We start from the raw sequence: 12215 nt of genomic DNA, 5'->3' as shown, positions 1-12215 counted from the left end.
TTGGACAAAAAACACTGGAAATCACTCACTACTGCTGACACAGTAGGAAACATTCCTCAAAGCTACAATGGATAAATTAGAACCAGAAAGTGTAAATGCTTGCTGAAAAAATTAATGGAGTGAAGTTGTGAATGATTTTAAAGACTTCCTGGGGATTGATGGAAAAGTTAGGAAATTCACAGGACAAGACAAGTTGATGGAGAAGGATATTCTGACGTGCTTGATGAAATGGAAGAACATATTGAAGGCCATTGACAAGTATCCAAGAATGAGGAACTAGAAGAACTTACTAAGTCATCAACAGAGGGAGAGGAAAACAAAGAAGAAACTGAAGCAGAACCAGCAATGTAAACATTAGGAAAATTTGCCAGTGTTTCAAGCTGCACAAATATTAAGGCAAAATTACGGAGTATAATCCTTGAATGGAAGCCAGCATTAAAGTTACCCATATGATCACCAAAGGATTGCAACTTTTGCAGCAACACTTTGAGTTAGAGCAACAACTTCTAACTACAATATCCTTTCAAAAGTTTTCCTCAAAAAAACCTTTTGCTATCAAAGATTCCTGACATCCAGCCATGCACACCATCACAGTTTGATGATACAGGATCGCTTGAAGCAGATGATTCTCTGGCTGATGTATTCAGAAAGTCAATGATAGCCTGATGCTATGTCACAAAACCTCCCTCTTTCACATCATCTCAATTACACAAGTATTATATTGTATCATCACAAAAGGGGTGGGTACGGTGAAATAAGATATTTAGGGGGGGGGACTACATTGACATAATGTCCTGTTTTAGATTTATTGTTGTTAATCTCTTACTATGCCTAACTTATAAATTAAACTTTATCATAGGTGTGTAGGTATAGGAAAAAATAATATATATGAGATTCAGTTTACACTGAATATATCTATGGTCTCAGGCATCCACTGGGGGTCTTGGAATGTACACCTCGGGGGTAAAGAGAACTACTGTATTGAGTTTAACGTTGTCCCTGGTGATGGCATATGAGTAATCTCCTCCTCAAGCAAGAGGATATTTGACTTGGGTAAAAATATCAGGAAGTTTCAAATAAGAGAAAAATTTTGTTACCAGATAAGTATAAGTTCAGAGTTTTGGTGTTTTTCATGTATGAGACCTTTGGCAAATCACATAAATAATGTAAACCAAAGTTCTCACCGAGTTACTGAAAATTTTTAGTAAATACTTTTAAGCATTTGGTAATAACGCTTTCACAATAATGGAATTAAAAATGATTCTACCACATTTGAGGATCTCAAGCAACACTAGATGAGACCATATTCAAAAGAACTACTCAGTAAGCACTGATATGGGAAAGTGGAAAAACAAAAGAGCTATAAGCTAGGTGTTTCTGCTTTTACACTGGCAGCTGGAAGGCAGGGGACTGGAATGAAATGAAGAGATCTTTGCTGTTTCTTCTTCTGGGTTAAAAAATCATTTATCTACTCTGGGTCTTTACACATGTATAATGAGAGGTTTTAAACTTTTGCCCTAGTCCCTGTATGGTGTTTGCTGTCTTACTACGTATAAACTGTTAGTGGTTTGCTTCTCATTTTATTGCCAGAATATACTGTCTCCCCATCTTACAAACACATCTGGTCACGTATATCTCAAAACAGGAAGGTAAAAGTAATCTTTATGCAAGTCCTACAGACCACACCTTAGACCATGCCTTGCTATAATCTCATGTAGACAACTTGATGAAAACTACTTTATAAGGAATTTGCCATAAAATAATACTAAGATATTTTTATTCAAATAATGAAGTATCTTGCCAGAGATAAGAACAAAACGTTTTGTAAGTTCCTTCCTTTCATTTGAGGGTGTTTTCTTTCCACTAGAGTTATATAACGGATATTACTTATGGTTTTATCTGATGGAACAAATCTTTAGAGCAAGAGGTGTCCTGGGCATTTATTCAGTTCCGGCTAGATGATTGTTATGTGATCTTGGATACACCAAAGTGGTATGGGTGGGTCATGGCCCAGCATTGCTCTGATAACTATTATGGGTGTAAATCCTAGAGGCTGAAACTTATTGCCTGAACCTAGTTCATGAGTAGATGATTCTCTAAGAGAGTCTAGAATCCCAAGAATGAATAAAAGACCTGACAGTCACAACTTTCCTGGAAAAATAGACTGAAAATCCAACTTTTACTTCCTATTCTAAGAAATACTTTTCATTATATGGTAACTTCTAAGATTTATATAACTCTTTAGAGAGCTCCCTGTGCTCTTTCCTTTTGCATCCTCGTAGTAGATCTGTATTTAGAGCAGGGATTGTTATCTTTCCCATTTTAAAGAAAATCAGCCTGGGAGAAATCCTGCCTGTACCACAAGTTCATTAGAATTAAGTTCTGGGTCCGCTGTAGACCTGATTTCATTTCTTGTGCTCTGCCACCAGCCTTTAGTTGTCAGGACATTCTGAAAACCGAGGGCTCTAGAAAAGGCATTATCTGAACTAAATAAAGATTAGCTACACTGGAAGGAAATTCCTATATTAAGAAAAATGTCAGTACAATTTTGAGATTAAGAAATGACTATTCTTAATTCCATGACAAAGATTTTCAAGGATTCAACAAGACCATAAGTTGCCAAGTCAAATCAAAGGAACCCTTATGGGTTCAATGTGAGAACTAAAACGGAGGTTTGAGTTTGTAATAATAATGTGCTAGTGTTCCAGGTAGCACCAGCAGACAAGATGCAGTTACCATTTTAAAAACTTTAAATGTTGACTTAATGTTTTAAATGTTGATTTTAAGAATATACATGGATGAGTCAGGCACGAAGACAGCTAATTAAATGCTTATGGCCTAAAACTATAATGGTAAAGCATTAATTGTTAGAGGAATTAGACTTAAGTCCTGATCAAATATTAGACCTTGGCAAGTCAGTGAACTTCTCTGAAGCTCAATTTCTTCCTTTTTGAAAAGATATGAATGACACCTTCCTTCTTTCATTATCATGAGGGTCACAAGTAATCAAGAGCAGAGGTCAGTTTTGCATCCACCTCAATAGGTAAAATGTATTAGATACTCCATAAATACTTATTGAATCAATTAAATAAAATGTGAAAGTGATTTGAGATCCTGTATTCTTGGCAGAATGCAGGAATCGACGGATTTCTTTGACTATGTTACAATCATAAATGCATAGCCAGCATTTCTACAATGTCTTTGAGTTTCTAACATCTAACCTCTTCATCTTCTTGTCTAGGTCAAATGATGCAAAAGTTGATAAAAGCCATGAGGGAAAAGTGTACCCCAATTCTGAATCACCTACCTTCACCATCTGTATATACAAAGAATTCTTCAGAGCTCGTCTTATTTACTATAGAAAGCAATACAGAACTGTTGGGAGAATGGACTCATTGACTTTCAGTCTATTCCATCTCTTTCCTCCTAGATTCTGTGATCTAAGGGCACAGAGACATCTTAACCAGTTTGTGCTGTGGAAGCCTCCTGATCACAATGCTGTCTGTTCAATTGCTTGTTCAATAAAAGTAAACCCAGCAGAATGCCATTTCTGGGATTTTTTTGTCACAGTCTGGATAATAGGAATTTTTTTTTTTTAAGAAACTCAATTAACTATACCCTTTTCTTTAATCCTTTTCTCAAATTCTAGTTGCTCTCAGAGTTTGGAAGAAATGTCTAGAAGAGAGGTGAGGAGGTAAGGGCTCCTAGGCAGCCAACAGCTATCTAAAGTCAAACAACCAGCTATGACTCAACTTCACCTTCACTGTTACCTTACCAGCTCCTCTATCTAGCTTCTGTATTTCCACGGACAGCTTAACTATCTCAGTTACTTGGGTCTCATCCAATGACACAAATTAGTAATTTCTCATAGTAATCATGTTACCTCGATAATTTCCTGTATCAGGGCCTTGAACCCATATGTAGTCTGGAGGAAGACCAACGCAACAAGAGTAACCAATGTATGCAAGTCTGAGCAGCACTGACGAGTAGAAATATAGTAGTAGTTATGTAGTAGAAAATTTTAAATTTTCTAGTAGCTACAAAAGAAATGGGTAAAATAAATTTTAGGAATATGTAGCCCAATATATCAAAACTATTATCATTTAAAAATACATACATAATGTTATAATCATAACCAATATAAACTTTTTGTTACTAAGTCTTTGATATTGGTATGTGTTTTAGACTTCCAGCACATTGCAATTTGGACCAGACACATTTCAAGTGCTCAAGAGCTACATGTAGCCGGAAGCTACTAGTGACCTATTAGACATAAGAAAACCACTAGAGAAAGTAAGCACTAGACAGGAGTGGGACAGAACAATGTGTAAGCTCCTGCCTCAGTGCTGAAACACTGTCGAGCTCAGACTCTTGCTACAGCTTGTGCCTAGTTACTGTTCATGTGCGGATTCTGTGCTGATGCTGAACACACAGCATCAGGAGGAGGAACACAGCTGAACACAGATGGAGGAAAGTAAAAGTGTGTGTCACTCAGTCGTGTCAGACTGTATGCAACCCCATGAACTGTAGCCTGCCAGGCTCCTCCATCCATCGGATTCTCCAGGAAAGAATATTGGAGTGGGTTGCCATTCCCTTCTCCAGGGGATCTTCCTGATGCAAAGACTTGGGCTTCCCTGGTGGCTCAGATGGAGGAAGCTATGGGGAACCCATTGTGCTTCAAACTGTTCTCAGCTCTAGAGCTGTGCCAGGAATAGTTGGCTTACCTGGATTTGGGAAGTTAATTTTGTATTTATTATGCTGTCCTTTTTCTTTTAGATAAGTTGCCACTAAGCCAATTATAGCAAAATTTTGTGATCTTTGTCCTTTTTAACTAAAGTGAAGATAAATCATTCCCTAGGTTTTTTTTTTTTTTTTTTCCCATGATATCATTTAAGAAAAAAGAAAGGCAGCTTACATATCATTTATCAAGCATGAAAACACAGAGCCATTTTAGGGGGGAAAAAGGGAGAAAACAACACTGCTATTTTCTTTGGTAATTCCAGGACATACAGAATGGGTTTCGAGATTCTAGAACATATGAGATTGTATCTCTTTCCTGGTTATTTCTGGGAAATCCAAAAACACTATTTTCCTGACCAAGATACACAATTGTTTGAGAAATAGTTACTTTATTATATCACTATGAATATTTTATTAAGATAAAAATAGCAAATTCCTTGTACTGCTTTGATCATTATTGTGATTATGGTCATAAGGTTACATGCACAAAAGACTATATTATTGCACACTCAAGACTTAAGCAATCTTTGACAACCATATTGAGCATCAGGGAAAAGAGTGTGGCTTAGAGATACTGTGAAGTGAAGGACAGGGGAGTCTAGAACTGGATGAGACACAGGAATGGAGAAACGCCTAAGGACCCAGTGAAAGTCAAGGGTGAAGCAGGGATACAGAGGTCAGGAATGGAATGGGGACCAAGGAGGCTCAGGAATTGGGGTTAAGGATGTGAATGTGTGAAAGCTGTTTATTTTGGAGACACAACCTGGAGGCAAACATAAAATGTCACCTGTGTCCAAACGGTCACAAGAAAATAGCTGCATTAAGTATTAAGTAAACTAATTTCTGGGTTGCTTCTTGAATTATATCTTGATATCCATATGGGAGGCAAATGAAAACCAGACCCATCTCACTGAGGTTTCCCAAACCAGCCCTAAAATTCTAAACCAGGAAGTGAGAAATGATCCTGAAATAGAACTAAAGAAAGCCAAACTATTTCTATTATCTCTTCCTGCCACTACCACAGACTGACGAACTTCTCTGTAACTGATATTTCAGATTTCATTTGCAGAATGTGGGTTTTCAGAAACTACCACTTTCAGACTCCTTATATTTCCTGTAAGGAACTCACCTGAAGTTCCCCCTCTCTCTCTCAAGGCTTCAGAAAGAAGTACAGAGAGCACTTGTGTAGAGTACAGGCCAACAAATTTTCCACTGAAGTGCCAGATAGATCTTGTGAGACATACAGTCTCTGTCACAGCCACTCAATGCTGCTGTTGTAGAAATATATGAATTTACATTATGTAAGTTCATATGCATAGCTGTGTTCCAATAAAACTGTATTTACAGAAACAGGTGGTGGGCCAAGTTTGACCTGTGGGCTGTAGCTCAGTAATGGTTAAGACTCTGTCTCTTTAGCTACATGTAAATCAATGACATTAGAAGGCTCCCTCACACATACACAAAAATAAACTCACAATGGTTTAAAGACATAAATATAACACCATAAAGTTCCTAGAGGAGAACATAGGCAAAACATTTTCTGACATAAACCATAGAAATATTTTCTTCTATCAGTCTCCCAAGGAAAAGAAAGAAAAAATAAACAAATGGGACCTGACCAAATTTAAAACATTTTTGCACAGTGAAGGTAATATCAACAAAATAAAAAGACCACCTAGGTAACAAGAGAATATATTTGGATACATTGTCACTGACAAGGAATTTCCAAAATATACAAACATCTGATTAAAAAAACAAACCCAATCAAAAGATGGGTAGAAGATCTAAGCAGACATTTTATCGAAGAAGACACACAGATGGTCAACAGGCTCAAGGAAAGATGTTCAACATCACTAATCATTCAGTTCAGTTCAGTTTTGCAGTCGTGTCCGACTCTTTGCGACCCCATGAATTGCAGCACGCCAGGCCTCCCTGTCCATCACCAACTCGTGGAGCTTACTCATTAGGGAAATGCAAATCAAAATCAGGATGAATTATCACTTCACACTGACCAGAATGGCTATATCAAAAAGCATACAAATAAAAAATGTTGGCAAGGATATGGAGAAAAGGGAACATCTGTACACTGTTGGTGGGAATGTAAACTGGCTCAACCACTATGGAGAAGAGTATGCAGGTTCCTTAAAAACTAAAAATAGAACTACCATATGATTCAGCAATTTCACTCCTTGGTATGTGGCCAGAAAAGACAAAAATGCTAATTCAAAAAGATACATGCACCCCCAATGTTCACAGCTGCACTATTTACAATTGCCAAAACATAGAAGCAACTTAAGTATACATCAATAGATGATTGGTTTAAGATGTGGCTTATATACACACAGACACACACACACAATGGAGTATTACTCAGCCACAAAAAGAATGAAATACTGCCATTTTCAGCAACATGAATGGACCTAGAGAATATCATACTAAGTAAAGTCAGACAAAGAAAGAAGTATTATATGGTATCACTTATACGTGAGGTCTAAAAAAGAATGTAAATAAATCTACATACAAAACAGAAACAGACTCACAGACATATAAAAGAAAATCATAATTACCAAAGGTGAAAGGAAGGGGTGGAGGGATAAATGAGGAATACGAGATTAACAGATACAGACTACTGTACATAAAGGCTTTCCCAGGTGGCACAGTGGTAAAGAATCTGCCTGCCAATGCAGGAGATGCAAGAAACAGGGTTTCCTCTTTTACAAGTGGTGCTGGGAAAACTGGTCAACCACTTGTAAAAGAATGAAACTAGAACACTTTCTAACACCATACACAAAAATAAACTCAACATGGATTAAAGATCTAAATGTAAGACCAGAAACTATAAAACTCCTAGAGGAGAACATAGGCAAAACACTCTCCAACATAAATCACAGCAGGATCCTCTATGACCCACCTCCAAGAATATTGGAAATAAAAGCAAAACTAAACAAATGGGACCTAATGAAACTTAAAAGCTTTTGCACAACAAAGGAAACTATAAGCAAGGTGAAAAGACAGCCCTCAGATTGGGAGAAAATAATAGCAAATGAAGAAACAGACAAAGGATTAATCTCAAAAATATACAAGCAACTCCTGAAGCTCAATTCCAGAAAAATAAATGACCCAATCAAACAATGGGCCAAAGAACTAAACAGACATTTCTCCAAAGAAGACATACAGATGGCTAACAAACACATGAAAAGATGCTCAACATCACTCATTATCAGAGAAATGCAAATCAAAACCACAATGGGGTACCATTACACGCCAGTCAGGATGGCTGCTATCCAAAAGTCTACAAGCAATAAATGCTGGAGAGGGTGTGGAGAAAAGGGAACCCTCTTACACTGTTGGTGGGAATGCAAACTAGTACATCCGCTATGGAGAACAGTATGGAGATTTCTTAAAAAACTGGAATTAAAACTGCCATATGACCCAGCAATCCCAATTCTGGGCATACACAGAGGAAACCAGAGCTGAAAGAGACATGTGCACCCCAATGTTCATCACAGCACTGTTCTTAATAGCCAGGACATGGAAGCAACCTAGATGCCCATCAGCAGACCAATGGATAAGGAAGCTGTGGTACATATACACCATGGAATATTACTCAGCCATTAAAAAGAATTCATTTGAATCAGTTCTAATGAGATGGATGAAACTGGAGTCCATTATACAGAGTGAAGTAAGCCAGAAAGATAAAGAACATTACAGCATACTAACACATATATATGGAATTTAGAAAGATGGTAACGATAACCCTATATGCAAAACAGAAAAAGAGACAGAGATGTACAGAACAGAATTTTGGACTCTATGGGAGAAGGCTAGGGTGGGATGTTTTGAGAGAACAGCATCGAAACATGTATATTACCTAGGGTGAGACAGATCACCAGCCCAGGCTGGATGCATGAGACAAGTGCTCGGGCCTGGTGCACTGGGAAGACCCCAGAGGAATCAGGTGGAGAGGGAGGTGGGAGGGGGGATCGGGATGGGGAATACATGTAAATTCATGGCTGATTCATGTCAATGTATGACAAAAACCACTACAATATTGTAAAGTAACTAGCCTCCAACTAATAAAAATAAATGAAAAAAAAAAGAAACTAAAAAAAAAAAAAAGAAACAGGGTTTCAATCCCTGGGTTGGGAAGATCCCCTAGAGGAGGAATATGGCAACCCACTTCAGTATTCTTGCCTAAAAAATTCCATGGACAAGAGGAGTCTGGGGGTTACAGTCTACCACAAATAGTCAGACGCAACTGAGCAACTGAACACACAGACACACACACACACACTTTACATAAAATAAACAAGCAACAAGGATTTACTATAGCTCAGGGCACTATATTCAATGCCTTACAGTAACTTATAATGAAAAATAACCTGAAAAATATATATCTATATAGATAGATAACTAAACCACTTTGCTATATACCCAAAACTAACGCGATATTATAAATTAACTATATTTCTGTTTTTTTTTTAAAAAGAATCTCTTGTCCTTCTTTGTAAGTTATTAGCAGTTGTCTTCTCTTTGCTCCTTTCTATACATTTAAATGTATATTTAAACCACACTTCTTATTCTATGAAAATAATAATAAAAAGTAACAAATGTTGACATTTAAACATTTAATATGTGCCTAAAACTGAGACAAGCACATAGTCAGACTCACATTTGTACCCCAATCCAACACTCTTTGTGGCCTTGCTGGCTGGCTTTGACCAAGGCCAGGCTCATATATAGCACAGATTATGGTAAATGAAGAGAATGTCCCCTCAAAAACACTCCCTGTGACCTTTACCAGTAATGGATAATACTTGTTTTCCTCATAGTAAAGAGCATAACAAGACATCTTATTCTTTCCCTGATACCATCCTGGCACAGAAATACCTTTTTCTTTCCAATATTGTAATTAAAGTTCAATATAAATAATATGTGACCATAAGTCACTCTTCAAGCATGAAGGCAGAACAGAGAGAAAGACTTGGTCATCTGAAAATCAGTCATAGGGAAAAGAAATCTAATTAAAACACTAGTCATCCTTGAGGGACTTTTCACAAGATGGTAGTTCCTTGTGGATTATTTTGAGGGATGATGTGCTGTCTTCCTCCAGGCTATTCTACACACTCTGTTCTATTACAGTCCTTGTAAATATCTTTCAAGCCTAAAGACAGTTTACTTTTTAACTTCTTTTCTTTAATGGATTTTAGACCTTCTATCTTTTCAGTGGACTTTTTCAATGGCCTAACAGACATGCTTGTCGCCATCTTTTTCAGCCCTCTCTTTTTTAAAAAAATCTTCCAATGACCTCTTTGAAACACAGATCTGCTTAATTCCCCAGTTTAAAAATTTTTTGTTTTTTGGAAAATTCCTACTAAAAGCAACCAGGGTGCACTAAAACACAGTAAAACAAGACAACCCTGGAACCAAGGTATTGTCTTCCCCACTCCCTTTTTTCCTCTGTTCAGTTGTCACTAAATTTATTAACTCTTTGGTTTAAGCCATCATCCTTTTATGACTGACTGTAACAACTTTATACATGATCTCCCTGCAGAGTACTGATCTGAAATCCAAATTTGGTAGTATTATGCATAAAAACTTTAAGTGGTTTCTCTAGCCCCCAAGATGAATACCAAACTCCCCCTGACATGCAAGGCCTCTGTTTACCTCTTTAGTCTCAGCTCTTATATTATCCTCTTTTCCTTCTACCCTTGAATAATTTCCTGGAATTTATTTATATATGTCCTCTCCTCCTAACACATCCTTTTTATTCACCTCTTGTCCTTGTCCCATTTTTTCCTTCCATCTCATAAGGTTCTTTTCTTTAAACTCTAGGATAAATTTATTCTCACCTCATAAAAGCTGCGGCTTTTTTCCTAGAAACCTTCCACAACTTCTTTCCCCTCTGAATGTGTGTTAATTATTCCTGTCTTATGATCCCATAACCTCTTCTCCCTACACCCAGATTACCAGCTGTCTTTGTTTCCTAGTTGCTTATTTACAAGTCTGTCTCTCTCACTAGACTGTGACTGCTTTAAGAGAAGAAGAGATGGTTTAATATTCTTGCTTTTCTTTCTAGTTCATACATACTATAATACTTAACTTGGAGCTATTACTTATTAAAGTTGTTGGGTAAAGCTATACTCGTTTAGAGCTTTAAAAGGAAATTTAGAACAGGCCTCTTAGTTACTGTCAATGATATAAAGCCTACAAGGACTTTTCTTTCCAAAAACTGCTGACAATGATGGTTGGAAACAAGCTAGTTAAATGAAAATATGAACTTATAAAATGTATCTCCTCCCCAGACAAAGGCTAGATTCAGGAGGTATTTCTCAGAAATATTAGAAAAGGCTGTAGCTAAAGAGGAATGCAAAAGTAGTAGCAGCCCAGAAAAAAAAATAAGCTATGAAGTATATTGTTATAATTAACCTTACTTTCAACTAATTAACTGCTCTTAATCAGCTAAATATATGATACATAGTAATAAAGAAAATCTCAATTATTTTATTTCAGGTTGATAAACTCCTAGATTGACAGAGCTAGAATAAAACTACCCATGATTTATCCAGCATGTTTAATATATAGGAATCCTAAAGCCAAAAGAGAGGAAGTGATTTTCTGAGCTTACCCAGATGGCAGTAAATGAGATATAAATTCAAGTAAATGGTTTTTAATTTCATGTCCCTTACATCACTCCCTCTGGCCTCATGAACCACAGTTCTACACTTTTCATGCAAATAACTATCCATCTGATTATGTTTTCAGAAAAAAGGGTGGCGTTTATATCCACTGATCCTAGAAAACTATTCATTACTTACAGAAATGTCACTTCTGTTCATTTGTGGAACACTTCAATTCCAAATCTATGGGGTATGTGGCAGGAGAAAGTACACATGCAGATTTGTTAGCAAAGAGTAACAGAATTCAAAATGAAAAGTAAATTCTAATGACTTAACACAAAAGAAGGCCTGGGAATAGTAATGAAACAGAAAACTGCCAGCTAGTATATTCTCATCTTGATTTTTTTTTTGCTCCTAAAATTTTGAGTGAGAAAAGTTGCCAAAACTCCATTGCAGAAGTCTGTAAAATGAGCCATTGACAATTGTGCTTACAAAGGATATTTGCTTAGGACCCAGCCTCTGCTCACAAGACAGCCATTGATGAATCAAGCAGGAAATGCCACATCCGGCTCTGCCCAGACGCTTAGAAGATGTGTAGGCATTTAGATAACCTCCAGTTATAATTGCCCATTGAAGAATTTCTAGTAGAGCTCTTCTCCCCCCATACTAGCACTTACTTAGAAGCACGAGATAAGACTCGAAAGAAGAATGGAATCTTGATACAGTCATTTTAATGTCAGTAAGTCAAACAAGAAATAGTAACACAGCACCAACAACTCAAGCAGTAGTTAAAAGCTATTAACTAGTTTTCTTTATATCTTTCCTTTACCATCTAGCACAAAGCTTGCAAAAAAT

General features: G+C 36.9%; 1 protein-coding gene across 3 annotated transcripts in view; it reads left to right on the top strand.

Moving 5' to 3' along the window:
* The window catches only part of SPINK5 (serine peptidase inhibitor Kazal type 5), an 83517-nt gene extending 79975 nt beyond the window's left edge, over nt 1-3542 (top strand). For all 3 annotated transcript variants that reach the window (XM_043465058.1, XM_043465057.1, XM_043465059.1), the window contains one exon: nt 3242-3542. In XM_043465058.1, coding sequence (XP_043320993.1) covers nt 3242-3250 — 9 coding nt within the window. In that variant the 3' untranslated portion in view covers nt 3251-3542. The remainder of the gene's footprint in view (nt 1-3241) is intronic.
* Nucleotides 3543-12215: the final 8673 nt, after the last annotated feature.

This window comes from Cervus canadensis, chromosome 4, assembly GCF_019320065.1.
Source record: "Cervus canadensis isolate Bull #8, Minnesota chromosome 4, ASM1932006v1, whole genome shotgun sequence".
In the NCBI taxonomy this organism is placed as follows: Eukaryota; Metazoa; Chordata; class Mammalia; order Artiodactyla; family Cervidae; genus Cervus; species Cervus canadensis.
Note: the sequence above shows the minus strand (reverse complement) of the source record. Positions and strands in the feature narration are given on the sequence as shown.